We start from the raw sequence: 20,980 nt of genomic DNA, 5'->3' as shown, positions 1-20,980 counted from the left end.
CCGCCCCTCCCTGCCCCCGGGGGGGTCAGAGCTAAAATTTATACAAGTTCTGTTCCCCTTTCCCCGAGGATGTTTGTGGCCCCCCCAAATTTGGTTATCAATCCATGCAGAACTCTAGGACAAGTAGCGATTTATAGGATTTACCTCTATTTCCCCTATTGGGCCCCGCCCCTCCTGCCCCGGGGGTCAGAGCCAAAATTTATACAAAGTTCTTTCTTCCCCCTGTCCCCCAAGGATGTTTGTGGCCAAATATGGTTACAATCCATGCAGAACTCTAAGGACAAGTAGCGTTTTTATAGGATTTACCTCTATTTCCCCCTATTGGGCCCCGCCCCTCCTGCCCCCAGGGGGTCAGAGCCAAAATTTGTACAAGTTCTTTCCCCCTTCCCCAAGGATGTTTGTGGCCAAATTTGGTTACAATCCATGCAGAACTCTGGGACAAGTAGCGATTTATAGGATTTACCTCTATTTCCCCTATTGGGCCCTCCCCCGCCCCTCCTGCCCCCGGGGGGTCAGAGCCAAAATTTATACAAGTTCTGTTCCCCTTCCCCCAATGATGTTTGTGGCCAAATTTGGTTACAATCCATGCAGAACTCTATGACTAGTAGCGATTTAAATGAAATGTTGACGGACGGAACGACGTACGGCACGCCGCGCGCCCTTACATACGCACACCGGCCCGCTTCGGGCCAAGGTGAGCTAACAACCTTAGTTTTGCAGCACCAAATTAAGTCAAATTTAAAATTATATTTTATTAGCTTGTCCTGTATTTTCCAGAAAGTGTGTTATATTTGGTCCGATTTGTGTTTTGTCTAACTATTATGCATTTATCAAAAAAGCAATCGAACTAGGCCGTGGCAGATCGCTATTTGATACGACATAGAAAAAAAACCTTATGTTAGTTCTTAAAAGGGACAGTTCAGTCCAGGCGTATTCTGATACAAAAAAAGGAAAATATTACCATATTATATGTATTGTTTTTTACATTCCTGTATGAAACAAATAACCCCATGAAATATTGGACAAATTTCACGACCCGCCCCTCAATGTTAAAAGCATTTTAAAATGATAGCGTTGAAATCTCGAAATAGTACAAGCATTACGATTAAAAATGTATAATATACACGCGGTACCAGTACCCGAGCCAATGTCACGTACGTTAAACAAATGAAACATAGTAAAACACTACTGTAAGAGCGATTTGAGTAGTTTTTGACAGAAGCAATTCCACGACCAACGGTCAGGATTTGGCATACAAGATGTCCGACTACAATGAGTAATGGCGGACAGCGAGCGAGTATGAACATTTCTCACACAATTCACCATAATTGGCTTTCCTGGCATAATACAGTAAAAGTGTTAATGTAATTTGCAATAGAGTTTGTCACCGATATTGAATTGTCCCTTTAAAAATATATCACGGACATAAATTACGGATTGCAAATAAAGACAAATAAAAATGAGATACCTATATGTGTAAATCATGAATTCTGAATATGCACACACTAACCTATGTTATTGGTGAATGTATCCGTTTGCGGCTTAGGGACAATGTAGTTTAATTATCCTACACATGACTACCAAGATTCCTCTAGCACTGGGTAGGTGGTTTGGGGCCCAATATGAACCTTATATTCTATATCATATGTTGTTGCCGTGTGGTTGTGTTCAACCAGGAAGGCTTTCCTTAGGCACAGATAATTGGAATACAAAAGATACCCGCAGTATTATATATTTAAAAATAGTTACTTGCATAATATAGGTAACACAATACATGGCTCATTTAAAAGCCTACTACCTATCCGAAACGAATTTTAATTTTTTCAAAGGGGAGTATAAAGCGAGATTGGTGATATTTGTAATGCCGCAAATGTTATCAACTTACCGCTAATACTACACTTATCACATCGTAAACTATTTGCTTAAAGTAAATAAAATATTAATTTTCATAATGCGGGTCGTCCTCACTACTTTGAGTTAGCTGACTATCACTGCGCTATTCACATAACAGTGAAATGAATCTTCTGTGAACATAAGTTGCGCAAAAAGTTTTACATTTATTTGGTGCAAAAACCTCATTTTAGGACTTATATATCAATTTCATTATGTTCTTTTATTATTGTTAAGAGACTTTTCAATTTTTATTTGGCAAGGTGTTGGGCCTTTAAAGAACGGAATCCATTAATAGTTGATCATGTCTGATGCAATTTTCATCTCAGTAATTGCATTTAAAAATAATCATTATAATTAGTTTAACATTTTATGACACTATACAAAATAACTCCATAATAGTTGTAACGTGAAAACATTTGGTCGCTTAACGTTCCAAATGTATGAAGAAATATTTAAAGCGATTAAGATTTTGATGCCAATCTATCCCGTGGATCGACACCCTTAGATTTGCAATGACCTGTTAGTCAGGTATACTTGTTAAGGGAAAAGACTTGACTATTTTATTAGTCCCCAATATAAGGTGTGGATAGTTTGATATATTTGACAACATTCCGAGTAGAAAAAGAGGCCCAGAGGGCCTGTATCGCTCACCTGGTTTGTAATGTCCTAGTAATGTTCTGAATACAGGTTCATTTGATTCTTTTCTGAAGGAATTTGAATATATACCTCTAATTCCCCTATTGGGCCCCACTCTGCTCCAGGGGGTCAAAGCCAAAATTTACACAAATTTCAAGGATGTTTCTGGGCCAAATTTGGTTAAAATCCAAGCAGAACTATATGACTAGTAGCGATTTAGGATTTACCGCTAATTTCCCCATATTGGGCCTTGCCCCTCCTCCCCCCGGGTGTCAGAGCCAAAATTTATACAAGTTCTGTTCCCCTTCCTCCAAGGATGTTTCTGGCCAAATTTGGTTACAATCCATGCAGAACTCTTGGACAAGTAGCGATTTAGGATTTACCGCTATTTCCCATATTGGGCCCAGCTCCTCCTGCCCCCGGGGGGTCAGAGCCAAAATTTATACAAGTTCTGTTCCCCTTCCCCCAACGATGTTTGTGGCCAAATTTGGTTACAATTCCATGCAGAACTCTAGGACAAAGTAGCGATTTATAGGATTTACCTCTATTTTCCCCTATTGGGCCCAGCCCCTCCTGCCCCCGGGGGGTCAGAGCCAAAATTTATACAAGTTCTTTCCCCCTTCCCCCAAGGATGTTTCTGGCCTAATTGGTTACAAATCCATGCAGAACTCTAGGACAAGTTAGCGATTTATAGGATAAACCTCTATTTCCCCTATTGGGCCCCGCCCCTCCTGCCCCCGGGGGGTCAGAGCCAAAATTATATAAAGAGGTTCTGTTCCCCTCCCCCAAGGATGTTTGTGGCCAAATTTGGTTACAATTCCATGCAGAACTCTAGGACAAGTAGCGATTTATAGGATAAACCTCTATTTCCCCTATTGGGGCCCCCAACCCCTCCTGCCCCCGGGGGTCAGAGCCAAAATTAAACACAGTTCTCTTTCCCATTCCCAACAAGATGTTATTGTGGCCAAATTTGGTTACCAATCTCATGCAGAACTCCTATGACTATTAGCGATTTTAAAGGATATATTGAACGGACGGACGAAACGGACCGCCGCGCCATGTGCAATATGCTAAAAAATTGCAGGTACTCTAATTTCGTCATGAACCGCGGAAATTACTAAATTAAATCCTTCGTCTGTGTTTTTCTGGGCCACGCTTTCTGACTGAATACATTTGCGTGTCATCTATCTACCTCCCATACTTTATTTTAAGCATTAGTTAAAAATGAAAAGAAAAAAAGTTCTGCTACTTATCGTCGCAGCACCGCGGCTGGTCCACACTATACTTCGCATACAATTATACGTGTTAGTGTAGTGCGAATCGGTCGTGGGTCCCTGACGATCTAGCTACAATTGTATGAATGATTCTAAAAAAAGTAGCAAAAAACAAAAAAAATAATTTTTAAAATCATGAAACATAAGATATGTTTTTTTTGTGTACAAATACTTTGTGTTTTTATGGTTATTTTTTTCAAAGTAATATGCTACATCAGTGTACTATTGTTGAACTGATGATAATTGATATTTATTTACAAGATATATATTTGATAATTCCCCTGTGTAAACTATTGATAACTGCATAACTATTTAACGCGCTTTATCAACTGTGCTGTTTTTTTTGTTTGTTCAACACTATTCCTGGTTTAATTGTGACCAGTCATATCCTTGTCGTGTCACCCTCTCTGCCACAGTATTTTGTTCTAAGCTTAAGCATCTAGAAGTATAATTTTCAAAATATCATTCGCCTTAAAGTTGTATGTGCTATAACTGGCCGACCATTTTTAAGATCTTTGTTCTTCAGTGATCTATTGAATGTGATTAAGCTGTGAAATCATTCAAATGAACAGAACATAAATGATTCCTTATATATAACGTTAATTACAATTAAGAATTTATGCATTGTAAAATTCGTGTTTTAATGGTTTGTTTGTTTAGATGGGAGCAAACCTGCAGCAATCACTTTACAATCATTAACAACGAAACAACGAAATGGTATACCACACTTTGGCTTCGTGGTCATGCCTAATGTGCTCATTTCACCGCACTATATATGAAAGTATAATGTTTGTTTGTTTAACAAAGCTTTACAGCACATATTTGAACGGGTAACATTAAAACTTATGGATTGCACGTAGTGTAATACTAAAAATGTTTGGAAATTTTTGGCGTTCAATATCATATTCAAAGCTTTCCTTGATTCGTGCGTATAAAAAAACACTTTACAGCAGTCATATTTGAAACGGGTAAAATTAAAACTTATGGATTGCACGTATTGTAATACTAAAACTGTCCTGTGTGGAAAAACTTTTGGTGTTGAATATCATATTCAAATCTTTCCTTGATTCGTTGCGTATAAAAAAACCACTTTACACAGCACATATTTTGAACGGGTAAAATTAAAACTTATGGATTGCCACGTATTTTAATAACTAAAAATTGATGGTGGAAACTTTTGGTGTTCAATATCATATTCAAAGCTTTCCTTGATTCGTGCGTATAAAAAATAAGGCACATATAACTTTAAACAAACTTACTTGTTCGTGCAATGAACACAGAGAAAAGGGTTTCAAACGATAGTGAATGCAAAGAATCCTGTAAGCATTTAGTTAATCTAAATCTTGGCTATGAATAGCCGCATAAAAGCATAAAAAAATAATTTCAGCATTTTTTTTTCATTTCGTCTGAAATCGTTTGTACACATCTAGGACAAACTGTTTCTTCTCAGTGTTGGATCATACTGGTACAACAGTACATAAAGCAGTGGCAATAAATATTCATAAACAAATTAATTGTGAAATCATCAAGACAGACAAGCGGAGGAACGAAAAGAAACGAGAAAGGAACAGAACTATGTCTGACGGTGATTTACCATTCAGTGTACAGGTTATTTAAGGATTTTCAAACAGTTTTATTTTTATTGAACTCAAAATATTGTTATTTTTCGACTCAGATTAACTACTTCTGAGCTGTTATTTGTTTAACTCGGATCTAAAATTCGATCAGAAATTAAAGAGCAGTATTTATACTTTTAACTTATAATATAAAGCTATAAATTTTCTTATAATTCGATCAGTTCATGTTCAACTTCTGAAGTATTTCTTTTTTATAAATCGGTGGTAACACTAATCTATATTTTAAATTTGATAATTTTTCTTTCTGACTTAATCAGTTAATCACTTAATCAGTTGGTTTTTAACCTTTGCCGAGAGTTGTTAATTTTGCTTTATAAATCGATTACTTGTTGTAATTGTAATCTACAAATTTTTGTGTTTTTTTTACATTGTGACTCGATTTATAATTAAGTGTTGTTTTACCTTCTAGAGTAACGTGGTTGGTATTTCTTTATAACTTGATCAGTCGTTGTGTAACCACTGAAATTATTTACTTACAATACGATCACTTATTGTTTATTGTTTATCCTCTGAAATACAGCTTGTTTTTTTTTGTTTGTTTGTTTTTTTTTTTTTTATTTTGGGGGGGGGGGGGGTGTTCCTAAGTAATGTTAATTTTCTTATAAATCGATCAGTTCATCATTGTTTATCCTCTGAAATACAGTTGTTATTATTTATTTTCTTGTATCTCGCTCAGTTCATATATCTCGATTAACATCTTCGTTAGCTAAGGCTTCAGATTCGACATGCTTAATGTTTCAGTTGGATAGTACATATATAACGCCAACTTGGGTCTAAGGGAGACAACTCCTTTTTATCAACAGGAAGTTAACAATACAGGACATGAAAGGCGTATGTAAACTTTTACACAGAGAAAAGAGGTAAGACGTTTTTATTATTGCTGTCACATCAGCTTGGGATTTAGGCTACTTAGAACAATATTACATGTACTGGCGTTTACTGTGGCTGTATTATATGTGTAAAGTACATTATGAAGGAATCGTATTCGTAGGAAACGATCGACGTCATATACAACCACTCCTTAAGAGTGAATTAATAACAGTGATATTAAAGGGGAAGTCAAGTTGAATGAAAGTGTAACTTAGTACAAAGTGCCTTATATCCTTCAAATACTTAATATCACTCTTGTTATAAATTATTATTGATATCCAAAGGGTTACCATCACTCTCGTTATAAATTATCATTGATATCCAAAGGGTTACCATCACTCTCGTTATAAATTATCATTGATATCCAAAGGGTTACCATCACTCTCGTTATAAATTATCATTGATATCCAAAGGGTTACCATCACTCTCGTTATAAATTATCATTGGTTCCAAGGGTATCACAAAGGGTTACATACTCTCGTATAAAATACTACTTCGTTATAAATTATCATTGATATCCAAAGGGTTTCCATCACTCTCGTTATAAATTATCATTGATATCCAAAGGGGTTTATCACTCTCGTTATAAATTATCATTAATATCCAAAGGGCTACCATCAATCACGTTATGAATTATCATTGATATCCAAAGGGTTACCGTCACTCTCGTTATACATTATCATTGATATCCAAGGGTTTACCATCACGTTATAATTATCATTAATATCCAAAGGGTTTCCATCACTCTCGTTATAAATTATCATTGATATCCAAAGGGGTTCTATCACTCTCGTTATAAATTATCATTAATATCCAAAGGGCTACCATCAATCACGTAATGAATTTCATTGATATCCAAAGGTTACCGTCATTCGTTATAAATATCAATGATATCCAAAGGGTTACCATCACTCTCGTTATAAATTATCATTGATATCCAAAGGGTTACCATCACTCTCGTTATAAATTATCATTGATATCCAAAGGGTTACCATCACTCTCGTTATAAATTATCATTGATATCCAAAGGGTTACCATCACTCTCGTTATAAATTATCATTGATATCCAAAGGGTTACCGTCACTCATCGTTATAAATTATCTTTGATACATGTATGTAAAGGGTTACCATCACTCTCTTTATAAAAATATCATTGATATCCGAAGGGTTACCGTCACTCTCGTTATCATTGATATCCAAAGGGTTACCGTCAATCTCGTTATAAATCATCAATGATATCCAAAGGGTTACCATCACTTCGTTATACATTATCATTTATATCAAAAGGGTTACCGTCACTCTCGTTATAAATTATCATTGATATCCAAAACGTAACCATCACTTCGTTATAAATTATCATTTATATCCAAAGGGTTACCATCACTCGTTATAAATTATCATTGATAGCCAAAGGGTTACCATCACTCACGTTATAAATTATCAATGATAGCCAAAGGGTTACCATCACTCTCGTTATAAATTATCATTGATATTCAACGGGTAAATCACTCTCGTTATCGTTGATATACAAGGGGTTAATATATACTATCACTCTCGTTATAAATCATCATTGATATTCAAGAATTAATATATATCACTCTCGTTATAAACATAATTGATATTCAAGGAATTAATATATACTATCACTCTCGTTATAAATCATCATTGATATTCAAGGAATTAATATATATCACTCTCGTTATAAACATCATTGATATTCAAGGAATTAATATATACTATCACTCTCGTTATAAATCAGCATTGATTTCAAGGAATTAATATACATGTATATCACTCTCGTTATAAACATCATTGATATTCAAGGAATAAATATATACTGTCACTCTCATTATAAATCATCATTGATATTCAAGAAATTTATATATATCACTCTCGTTATAAACATCATTGATATTCAAGAAATTAATATATATCACTCGCGTTTTAAATCATTATTGATATTCAAGGAATAAATATATACTGTCACTCTCGTTATAAATCATCATTAATATTCAAGGAATTAATATATACTGTCACTCTCGTTATAAATCATCATTGATATTCAAGGAATTAATATATATCACTCTCGTTATAAATCATCATTGATATTCAAGGAATTAATATATACTATCACTCTCGTTATAAATCATCATTGATATTCAAGGAATTAATATATACTATCACTCTCGTTATAAATCATCATTGATATTCAAGGAATTAATATATACTCACTCTCGTTATAAATCATCATTGATATTCAAGGAATTAATATATACTATCATAACTCATCATTGATATTCAAAAAAAATATATACTATCACTCTCGTTATAAATCATCATTGATATTCAAGGAATTAATATATATCACTCTCGTTATAAATCATCATTGATATTCAAGGAATTAATATATACATCACTCTCGTTATAAATCATCATTGATATTCAAGGAATTAATATATATCACTCTCGTTATAAATCATCATTGATATTCAAGAAATTAATATATATCACTCTCGTTATAAATCATCATTGATATTCAAGGAATTAATATATATATCACTCTCGTTATAAACATCATTGATATTCAAGGAATTAATATATACTATCACTCTCGTTATAAATCATCATTGATATTCAAGGAATTAATATATATCACTCTCGTTATAAACATCATTGATATTCAAGGAATAAATATATACTGTCACTCTCGTTATAAATCATCATTGATATTCAAGGAATTAATATATACTGTCACTCTCGTTATAAATCATCATTGATATTCAAGGAATTAATATATACTATCACTCTCGTTATAAATCATCATTGATATTCAAGGAATTAATATATATCACTCTCGTTATAAATCATCATTGATATTCAAGGAATTAATATATATATCACTCTCGTTATAAATCATCATTGATATTCAAGGAATTAATAATATATATCACTCTCGTTATAAATCATCATTGATATTCAAAAAAATAATATATATCACTCTCGTTATAAATCATCATTGATATTCAAGGAATTAATATATACATCACTCTCGTTATAAATCACCATTGTTATTCAAGGAATTAACATATATCACTCTCGTTATGTCAATGATACTTTGTATCATGCAAACCCTAGTGGTCGAAAAACTTAGGGGGGCTTAATCGAATTAAATGAAGATAAGCCGTTCATACAATTTTTGCACAAAGTAAGCCAGTAATCAATTTGAAAAAAAACCATAAAATAAAAATACCTTCACTGTTTATACATTTTTAATCTACATTTAATTCGAGGTAATGGATTTTAAGCCTCAAACAGGGAGAGAGGTACTTATCGGGGCGAATACGGTCCATGGCATAGATATGTATCCATTACATTTAAAAAAGGATACTATTATTAGATGGTTTGCTAGCTGACTACCGTATCAGAAACAGAAGTGGTTTAACATCCAACAATCATTTATACAACAACTGATTTTATGTTAACTAGGTCATTGCTACACTTGTAATGATAATAATCACGGTAGATTTCTGGGGATATTCTGTTCTCGCCAATAGAGGCAGAGGAGGTTCGAAAAAGACCGTCGTGGGATGATTAATCGTTTGGAATGACGTTTTTGGTGAGTAGTTTCCACAGTTGCTGGCCTAAAACTTTATTTTAGTTAGTCTAGTGTTCTGATCTATGATGTTCAGGGGATTATAGACTACAGAGAGTTATCAAAATACTTGATTTCAAGCAATGAATCTATTTCATCATTAAATAAAATTTCATTAAAGTAATAGTTTCATCAAAGGTAAGGTATACCAAGCTAATTATGACCTACATTCACACTACAGATAAAGATGAATATGTAATTACATAAAATAAGTGTGGATTGAAATGTCCATTCTAAACGTTTATAAGGTTACACTGTCCCAAGGTAAGAAAATGATTGATTTTAAAAGATTGTCATAAAAAGGGATTTTAAAAGGCCCACAAGTATCCCTCGACGTGCAACATCATAGAAAACGTCGCTGAATAAGTCATTCCAATACTATAGCTAGTAATGCCAAATCTATGTTTTGTTATTCATAGGGCGTATACATGTACTTCATGTATATGAAAGATATTAGACAAATGATGCATACTTTTGGATACTTTTAGGAGCAATATGCATGTTAAATTTAATATACGTTTACGTTAAATGTGCCGTAATTCTCATGCTCACAGATAAAGAAAAACTTTTAATTTAACTCAACACCAACAATTACCAACATTTTGAGAATTGCAATACTTACAGTGCATAAGTACAAATAAGGGCTGAAAATTATTTTGGCAGACTTGTGGACATAAATTTTATTTGACATGTTCACCGTCTAATTAGTAATTGTAGAGTGATTTCTACAAGTATGTTCCCATCTAAACATACACAAGATATTAAAACAAAAAATGAAAAAAAATTATAGTGCATAAATTTTGGGTTGAAACTAATGTCTATAAGGTATCATATATATACATATATATGATTTCACGTCTTAATTCATCAAACTTGAAAGTTTGTAAATAGATAACTGAAGAAAAAAAAGTAACATGTGAAATTTAAAGAAAATGGGGAATGCTAAACATTATTTTAAAGGGCCACTACCTTTAAAAATAAAAAATAAAAAAAAATAAAGAACAACACAAGTCCACACATGGGAAACAAATTGGTCAAATTTTGTCAAATTGTTTTATACTTATTCTAGGGAAATGGATGGACTCCTTTAAATGCCGTGTATGATGAGTTCCTGGTTGGCTAGAATTATGTGCAGTGGCATTGCACTATGTTGTATCATACCTTCAACTCAGCCAATGTGCGCTCCGGACGACAGCTGTGTAAGCTTTCCAGGGAGGGAGTACTGTGAAGCAGGTATTGACGGTAAGTTGGTTTACTGCTTAGTATATAAGCATAATTATGTATATTTGCAGGATAGGGATTTCTCTCATATCACTCCGTGTTTGATAGAGTTTGCCAATGTAAGATAGCTATGCAAGATAAATCTATCTTACATAGGATTTTATGCGCGCGGAGTAATTTGTGATACAAGGGGGACAACCCCTATATAACCATCTGCTCCTGTTAATCTGTCATCATGTCAACAAATAACAATCAGAAGACCAGATTTATGAAAATGGATGTGAGCTCGTTCATAGAAGAACAAGAAAACGAAAACACTGCTAGGAAAACGGTATCACATCTGAAACCTTTTTAAGGGATTTCTCGGTGAAAGGTATCCCGATGAAAGTCGTACGATAAACTGTATTGTCCCGTCAGAACTTGATATGAGTTTATAGTTTGTGTTCGCAAACCTGACGGTGAGGAGTACGAACCATCGTCAGTTCGGGGGATGATTGCAAGCTTTAATAGACATTTACGGAAAAGAAATTACGGAACAAGCATCATTGGGGGTTCCGAATTTAGTAAAACTAAGGATGCGCTTAAAGCCAAACAACGCGACAATGTCCCGTAGCATTGTACTGTTTTTATGAAGCAAAAAGTCCAAGTGACTTTTGGTGCACTAATGATCCGTTTTATTTAGCAACAGTTACCAATACCAAAACGCCCGATGTAAAAAAAAAGTGGTTTTTACGTGCCCCTGTTGGAAAATGTAAAGTAGACAACATTATGAGAACCATGGCTAAACAAACAAACCTACCTGGATGTGAACGCCTTACTAAGACCACGTTCCCGACAGTCTCCAAGTCTACGTTACAAGTCATAAAAACACTCAATCGCTCAACAACTACATAACTTTAAATGACAGGTACAAATTGATGATTTCAAATATGTTATCCAACACAAAAAGCACAGATTTGGTCCATTTCTCTGTTTCAAGATAAGCACCTCTCCCCTCTGGCCAGGCCCCCGAAACCATTTCTTCATCTCACTCTCAGCAAGAAAACACAGTTAATACTGTATCACAGAAAAGATCTGACACCCGTATAGAATCCTTATTCGCGGGATCACATATGAATAACTGCCAAATCACTGAGAAAATTACAACACATGCTCCTCAACAAAAACGTCGTCGTATTATGATGATCGACAGCGACTCTGAATAGTCTTGACCGATTTCGTGAATGGGATTCTGATGACACCCGTGACGTCACGTAGTGTTTTGAGTGTAGTGACTTGTAGATAAGCGATATTTACTTCGTTTTCTTCAAAATGTCACAAATATTAAATTTTAAATACAAATGCGTGTAGCATAATAAATATTAATAATTAATTTGCTAAATGAATATGATTTTGTTTATTTTCTATCTTCCCCAGTGGTACTTTATATAGCGGATGCACGCTTATCTCTCGCTGTGCGATCAGGTCTACGTCAAAAGTCGGTCATGCCATAGATTATTTTTATTCAAATTTATGTATTCGCCAAGCAAAAAGCATACCCTATGTTTTATTTTTACTGCGAACTTCGTTTGCCAAAAACGGGTATGCTCTTTCCGTATATCTAATTATTAAAGTAAAAACTTGAAATAAAAGATTTAAATATATAAGAAAATGGAGGCCCTCGGGGGCATTTTTGACATAAATTTGTTAATTATATGAGAGAAAAAGACTCTTTCATAATGTATGCATGTAGGATAGGGGTATTCCTCGGGGTTTACCACATTTTCTGACCCCTCGGGTGGAATACCCCTATTCTACATGGATATATATGAAACAGTCTTATGATCCTACATGAGGGTCACAAAATATTGTACAACCCGAGGCTTGCCGAGGTTTAACAACTTCTTGTTATTCCGAGGTTAGAAAATTCATATCATCCATATCCAGATATGAGAGAGTATTTTTCTTTCATAACTGGATGTTTTAAATACCATTTTACAATTACGGCATCCTGCTAATTTGAAATCAGTTCGAAGAAAACCTTGACTGTAAGTCAATCCCGTTATTGGCATTCTTTATGTTTGTTTGTTTGTTTGTTTGATTAATTAACGTCCTTTTAAACAGCTATTCTTTAAATTATGTACAATGCAACACCGGTCTGATTTGTGAAAATACTGTAGTAATTTTGTTGACGCCGTGACGTCAGGAGGTTATAAGGCAGGCATGGATAACTATTCATGTAATACATCCTCATGAATGCGACGTAAGATTTTACTCATATGAACAGAGTGTCCCAAAAACATGTCCCGAGTTTTTCTTCATAATAACTGTTTCAATAGACGGACAAATTTGATGTTGATACCATCAGAAATGTACTGATGTGCTGTGGCAAACTATCTTTTTCTTAATAATTGTATTGAAATTCACGAGAAAGTCACATTTCGCTAATTTTGCGATTTGATCAGAAAATGACCATTCAAAGAATGTGTTTGAGGTATCCATTCCTCTTTTCAATGTCATTCTCAATTCTATCCCTGAAATTCCAATTTTGATACTATTCTTTAAATTTGCTTCCTGTGGATGGAAAGATGCATACTGGGTGCATTTTTATAAGATTATATTCACTAAAGTATTGCTAAAGTCAAAGATCACCCTTTATCAGAGAATGGTTTATATTAGCTAAATGTATAAAACGCTTCCAGAACAATCACTTTTTGTATGATATGGAACTGATTTATGAACTCCTTTCAGCTGGTTCGTACAAGCCTCCCTGCCCTGTGATGGAAGTAGAGATTGGTGAACCTAGGTTTATATGGGTCTATATACCTTGCTGTAACAGTCATTACAATGTTACAAGTCGGAGGTGGTATTTCTCCCAGAACGCCAGGACATGGGAACAGCTCTCGCTCGTCAATGAGACGTTGTTATTTTATAAAATACGAAAATATCAGTTAGGCTACTACCGATGTGTTACATCCAACGGCAATCAAACCACACAACTAATAGAAAAAGGTTTGTATGTTACTTTTTATATCCCAAAATATTTTTGAGAGTTTTACTGTAAAATGCTTTTAATAATTCGCTATATCCGTTTTTAATTTGTTTCAAAGCGTGAATTCAAACCCCCAGATAACAATTATACTGTATAGTGAGCGAAATAAACAATGGTATAGTGGACTAATTTTAGATCCCGCTAATTTGTTTCCGAAACGGAATTACGAAATGTAGACGACGCGCAAATGAAGCATTTGAAAGTTGAATCTTAATGGTACATGTGATTGTTGATATTGGAAACATTTTGACTCAAATTAGTCAATGTTTTGAGTTGTATTGATATTTCACTATTTATTTTCGTCATCACTGAAACAATTTCACCGCTAAAATATGAACACGTGCTGTATTCGTTAAGGTTTTATATGACTGTGGTACAGTGGTATACAATGCAGCGTAGTATTTGGTGTATATCATTTGTTTTGACAGCATTACAAGGTAAATATTCAGATAAGCGCTAATATAAGTTTTGGTTTTCGGAGTTTTTACATAGAAGGCGATATATACACATTCAAGAGTGGACAATTTGAAAATATTTTCTTAAAGGATTGGTCGCTCAAGATTAATCAAGATTTATAATTGTAATGTGTCAAGTTGTCAGTGTGCCGTTTTTTTGTAACCCCTGGTTCTGACCTATTGTTTCAGAGTGCATTGATAACTGTGACAGGCCTGAGGTGAAGGTTTCTGAGGATACACGTTACGTGACGCCTCGTCAACATACTGTCATGTTTATGTATCACATCAACTTTGGATGTCAAGCTATATCCAGACACATAAGCATAACGTATCGCAGCCTACACCGTGGAACTACTATAGTTCCACATGTAGTCGAACAGGGGTGTGAAAGGTAATGTGTAATTCAAGAGGGAATAACTGTCGATACGTTAGACAGGTTAATAGTCGTGAATTAAAATACCTGCGAACAAAATCGAATGAAAGGTTACAAGAATAAACTTACTGTCTTATTACTGCTACAAATTGATAATGTGCTAATAACATAATAATTATCCTATTAAAATAGTGTATAAGAGAGAAATCCTCGAAAAGTTGAACAACTATATGAATACCTTTTTTACAAGAAACAATTTCTCATACATCAAATTCTTGTTTACAAATACAATGCTTTTTACAATTTACCACATATCAAAACTTTATCGATACCCTTAGGAGCCATGTAGATTTCTTCCTTGCGAAAATAACCGCTAGACAATGTGTTAACTTTAAACATAATTTTGCCATACAAGGGAGAAACCTCTGACTAGCTTATACTATTCTTACTCGCAGGCCTCTCATGTGGAGCTGTGGAGGAAATATTACCCTCTCTGTGAACTCGTCGACCGAACTTGAGATCACCATCACAGCAACAGCATGCTATGGCGGGAAGGAGCAGACGGTCTCCAGATCTGTAAAAATTCTAAATGGTATGTATATAAACTCTGATCTATACCATTAATATTCAGAGGTGTTCATCTTTTTACTAACAGTAATTTAATATACATTTACCGATACAGTGTACATATATATTATATAATTATAGCATTTTGATGAGGTCGATGCATGTTTTATTGAGAAAAAAAAATCATTAAAAACATGCATCGACCGAATTCAAAATGCTACAATTGTTTTATCATTTGAATTGGATTTTCTTTACAAGCAATAAATAAGAATTAGACATACAACAATCCAGTGTATAGATCTGCATTTGTATTTCGAGTTATATTACCAGAAATTGAACGAGTAAATATCAAAATGATTATTCCAATGATACGAGGATTAAGATACAGTTTTTCTATGAATCCTGCTTTTCAGATAACGTTAAATGTACAGTAGAAGATGGAGAATGCATCATCATACTGCATTTTTCATAGTTATCTTTGTTCGATAATTTTGTTTGTTTGTTTATTTGTTTGATTATTTTAACGTACTATTAACACCAGGGTCATATAGTCTATCTAGAAAAATCACGGATGTCCCTTTCTTAGTAAACATAAACATTTCTTCCCAAATCATAATGTGATTATCAGTACCCACATAAAAACCTTGCTGTTTTGCATTAATTACTTCCTTAATTCTTTTTTATCGCATAGGTGTGCAGTACATCAAAAACTGTGACAACCTTTTGGTGACAGTAGTCCCACCTCTGATAGCCGTGGTCGCTATAATTTTGTTGGCGACGTCGATTATAGTATATTGGAAACTACACGTGGTACTTTGGTCGCGGATGACATGTTTGCTGTCGAAAACTGGTAACTGTTGTTAATAAACGTTTTGACATTGGTGGAATGAACTCTCACTATACCGAAACACACATCTGAATCCCTTATACTTTTCAAGAATTGCACTACATAAATATATTTTTTTCTTATATATGTTCGAATATTGTGTTTATAATTTGGATTGATTTAAAGTACTTTCTAACGCAGATATGTTTTTCATGTGTCACCAAATGCAACCCTTTCTTACAAAATAAAATCAAATAGTTATGACATGTCAACCATACGTTTTGTTGCCAATATGCCTTAAAATTTAGGGGAAGGACTTAAAAATGAACATAAGAAAATAATAAATATAATATAAATAAAAATATATTGCTTCATAATCTTTTTTCAGACACTAGAACAGTTTTCATATGTCACTGTGATGAAGATGAACCGACAGCCAGAAGTTTAAAAAGGTGGATGACAGACACATACGGGTCACTTCGTGTTGTCTGTTCATACAAATTAACAGGAAAAGGTAAACAATTATCTAACTGACCTTAATTAGCATATGTTAGAGATGTTAGGCATCTTTTTTAAACGCCATCAGATTCAAATACAAGCGACGTCACAATTGATTGAAGGCGTTATAGGAAATATGTCATCTTTTAATATGCGTACTTGATAAAATACTTATGTATAAGCAATTACGCCTGGTTATTTTATTGATAACAAGTTAGAGATATAAACAAAGTTTAGGATCGTGTAAATGTTTCTATTAAAAAAAAGGAATATCAAAGTGATATGCGCCATGCATCAATGATAAAAAAGCAAAAATAAAGAAAGATTTTGCTATCTTAAAACAACAAAACTATTGAAATGTGATCAAAATTCAATCTGATTAAAATACAGATCCTTATAACCACTCCATTCAATATAAGATCTGACAATATCCCATATGGGGTCACGTTCGGATGACCTTTTACCACGTGTACTCCAGATCAAATACATTTTCTACACATTTCTACGTCAATTGATAACGCTATTTCGTCCCAGTAAGTATATACATTTAGCATTGTTATGCACTTTTGGCGAGATGACTACGTGCACGAAAATAATTCGGACGGCTTTTTTTAACTAGTTCGTCCCCAGTCAAGATTCTGGCAGTGCCAATTTGATTGGCCATTTCCAAGGGTCATCCTGACGTGACCCCTAATGGGATGTTGTCAGATCCTCATATCAAACGTAGTGATAATAAGGATCTGTATTTTAATCAGATTGATCAAAATTATATATCACTATAATAGGTGAGTATTTTCAATTCATATCGTTATTTTAATAGATGTTTGATGGAGGAGCAACTAGGATTACCATCTCTGGTTATTTTCAGGTATTCTCACCGGTGAAATTGACAACATCAAGGAAAGTGACATTGTGATTTTCATTCCAAATTATTTAACACCAGAAAAGGTGAACGACAATTTATTTAATAGTATTGTAGAACACAAACAATACTACAGAATTACTATTCTGGACACAGGTGTAACTCATAATACGCCATGTTCACTGACGAAAAACAAACTTTTCAGGAGACTAAAACATATCGACATGAGCCGAGAAAACTTCCGGTGTGAGTTACAAAGGAGACTACCCCCGTGCATTCAAATGTGTGATAATGATGACAGTTCCTTGGGATCATATTTCGAACCTCACGGGACAGTCTATAAACACGATGACTATCAGTCGGGGTATCACACACATTGTAAAAATACATTTGGATTTTTATATCGGCATTTTCAAACGTGTAATAGATATCAAAGCGAAGGGGAATTACATTGTGAAGATCGTTATAATATTAAATCGAAAACAAGTTGGAAAAGAGGAAGTGACGTTGAGACTGAGACGAATCTTCAGCAATCAAACAATCATCTCCTAAATAATCTGAAACTTATTGTACCTATCAGAACGCAAAGTTCAGTGGAAACGAAGGCACCGAGTTCTGAGAGCCCCGATACAGCCATGACTTGTGTTAGTCCAGATGTTCAAGAAATTCCAAATTTCAGCTTATAATACAAAGCAAGCAAACGTCATTCATACATTCGTAGGTATAATGGTCTGGCCATAGACACTTCTCATTTTAATTCTTATAATCAGAACTTATCGTGTTGAATATGTTGATCAGGACCTGTTCCAAGTCGTGTTCAATATGGTAATCTGAACTTCTCTTAAATCGCGTTGAATTAATTAATCAAAACCTCTCGTGAATCCTGTGAAATATGGTGATCAATAGCTCTTGCGAATCACATTAAATACACTGATGGAGAACTCTGCTTAACTGCGTCGATTATAATAAAGATATCTAGCGGATTTTGTTCCATACATTGGCGATAACAGTAAATACATTCAGTGTCATTCGCTAGTAGTATATAAAGCCGACGAGCACAAGTAACATAAAAAAAAAATTTGTTTGCAAACTTGTGTGAGAATCCGCTACGCGGATAGCGGATTCACACAGTTTGCAAACAAAATTTCTTTACTACCCCGATAAAATAAAAAAAAAAAATAGTGACTTCAATGCTTAAATGAAAACTATGACAATGCTGATTAGTGTTACAATACCTTAATAATCTTATTAAACTGATTAAGGTGAATCACTTCAATAAATATCATGATGCAATATCATCGTTGTTCCTCTTTTAAATCTGATAGAGAGTATATAAAGGTACATCTGTTGTTTCGTTTAGTTGGTACACCTATGGAAGAGCTACACAGGAGTTTTATAGTGTTCTTAAAGATGACAGCGATGAATAAATGACATGCAAGCATAAAGAACAGATCATTATTGTGAAAAAACCAAGACATACTCTCAGGAGCACACACAATAAACATAAGCATGGACGAATACAGATGGTCCACCTTTCAAGCAAAATATAACATAGGCAAACGGTCTAAAATATCATAAGTGCGTCGGGAGCTGTCTTTGAATACTTGCCCTACAAATTCAAAGTTTAACAAAAACTATAGTTAACATTTGGCCAGCAAATTATTCAACAGGTGATTCGGCTCATCTACATATCAAAACAATTTCAATATCGCAGTTCATTATATGTAAATGTCAAGTAACTTCATACACGCAACACACCGCATGCATGAGAGGCCGCCCTTTCATTATCCTAGCTGTTAATAGGACGTGAATTTAATCAATCAAACACGTGTTAAAAGTATGAACGGTTTCATTGGCTATATATTGGAATAAGAATATATTGAATATTGAATGATGGATATTTGGAACACTTTTTTAATTCTTTAAATGTACACTGTATGTTGTTGTGTTATAGTGTTCAGTTATCAAGAAATAAGGAAATATTGTAACCTTTCGCACTGTGTAGCATTTACCTGTAGGTAAAATGGATGGCGACATATCATATGCTAGCTGTATAGTAATCAACCCTATAGGACGTGAACTTGAACTCGGACATTATTACCAAATATACCCATGTTTACATTTCCGCTGAATTGTGCGTCATTATTGCAAACATTTAAATAATCGGAGTGTGGGTGTAGGAAAAAATCTCTCAGCATTTCATCAACACGTCGCATAGTGAAACCAACGAACGCAGTACGTTTTACTGTTATACGACAAAATAAGTGATATAACCACTGAATGGTTATGCTGTCATATATATTATACAATGACAGAACATTTTTAGGCAATTGGAATGTCCGAAAATCCATATTTGTCAATATCTATGAATGTTTTTGTAAATGGTGGCTATATATACGAAAACTCATATAGTTATAAGCTAAATGTATATATATGTAATGATTTAGATAGCATGCAATTTATTTAGCCACCGGATATTTACGTGATAATTAATTGTGCAGATGTATCTCTCTGAGAGTGACCGATTATAGCAGGATGATGCAACTACGCGTCACACTCTATGCACTCCATGGTTCATTTATACACCAATTGTGTGCAAAATGTATATTTTTCGGATGCATGTATACGTGTGTGACTGTCTTCTATACGCAAGGTATTATGGACAAGATGCTGCCAGTGTGAGACCTCATGGGTTCTGTCCCCAGGCCACGACACACCCAAAGTCTATAATAGTGGTAGTTTCTGTTCCTGCTTAGCGCTCAGCAGCAGACAGTGCACATATCACTGAAGCATGCCGCCGCAGATTCAAGCAACACACCGTTCAACAGTTCCACTTTACAACAAGACACAACCATGGTATAATACTGCAGTCTCCAAAAAACACGCACACCTCGCACTTCACACATCACATACAAAGGGGGAGGAGCCCGTTCCTTACATGACCATAGCTGTTAATAGGACGTTAAAAAATCAACAAACAAAGAATACTGAAGATGACAACATTCTGTAGCATTGAACGTCCTTGCTGTTGATATGATGCTAAAACACTATTTAGGCATTTTGTTCTATTGAGACGTTTCTATTGGCTTGTCAAATTTGTCGGTGTATGGAGTAAGTTTCATAATGATGCAATCCAAATCAACTTGTGTACGATATAAACTTAAAATATATATGTCTGCTCAGAC

The 20,980-nt window shown here is 34.4% G+C and overlaps 1 protein-coding gene across 2 annotated transcripts; it reads left to right on the top strand.

Annotated features, from left to right (window-relative positions):
- The first annotated feature begins 6,099 nt into the window (after positions 1-6,099).
- LOC138307334 (uncharacterized) lies at positions 6,100-19,090 on the top strand. 2 transcript variants are annotated; one of them, XM_069248022.1, is made up of 9 exons: positions 6,100-6,300; positions 9,797-9,926; positions 11,032-11,204; positions 13,914-14,174; positions 14,859-15,060; positions 15,498-15,634; positions 16,301-16,459; positions 16,824-16,949; positions 17,802-19,090. In XM_069248022.1, the coding sequence occupies exons 3-9, from the start codon at positions 11,054-11,056 to the stop codon at positions 18,479-18,481; spliced, it is 1,716 nt and encodes a 571-aa protein (XP_069104123.1). In that variant the 5' UTR covers positions 6,100-6,300; positions 9,797-9,926; positions 11,032-11,053; the 3' UTR covers positions 18,482-19,090. The 2 variants fall into 2 exon arrangements, with proteins under 2 accessions (XP_069104123.1, XP_069104122.1); XM_069248021.1 differs by lacking the exon at positions 9,797-9,926.
- Positions 19,091-20,980: the final 1,890 nt, after the last annotated feature.

The sequence above is a fragment of the Argopecten irradians genome, chromosome 14, assembly GCF_041381155.1.
Source record: "Argopecten irradians isolate NY chromosome 14, Ai_NY, whole genome shotgun sequence".
Taxonomy (NCBI): domain Eukaryota; kingdom Metazoa; phylum Mollusca; class Bivalvia; order Pectinida; family Pectinidae; genus Argopecten; species Argopecten irradians.
The sequence above is the reverse complement of the archived record's forward strand: the minus strand, read 5'-3'. Positions and strand labels throughout refer to the sequence as shown.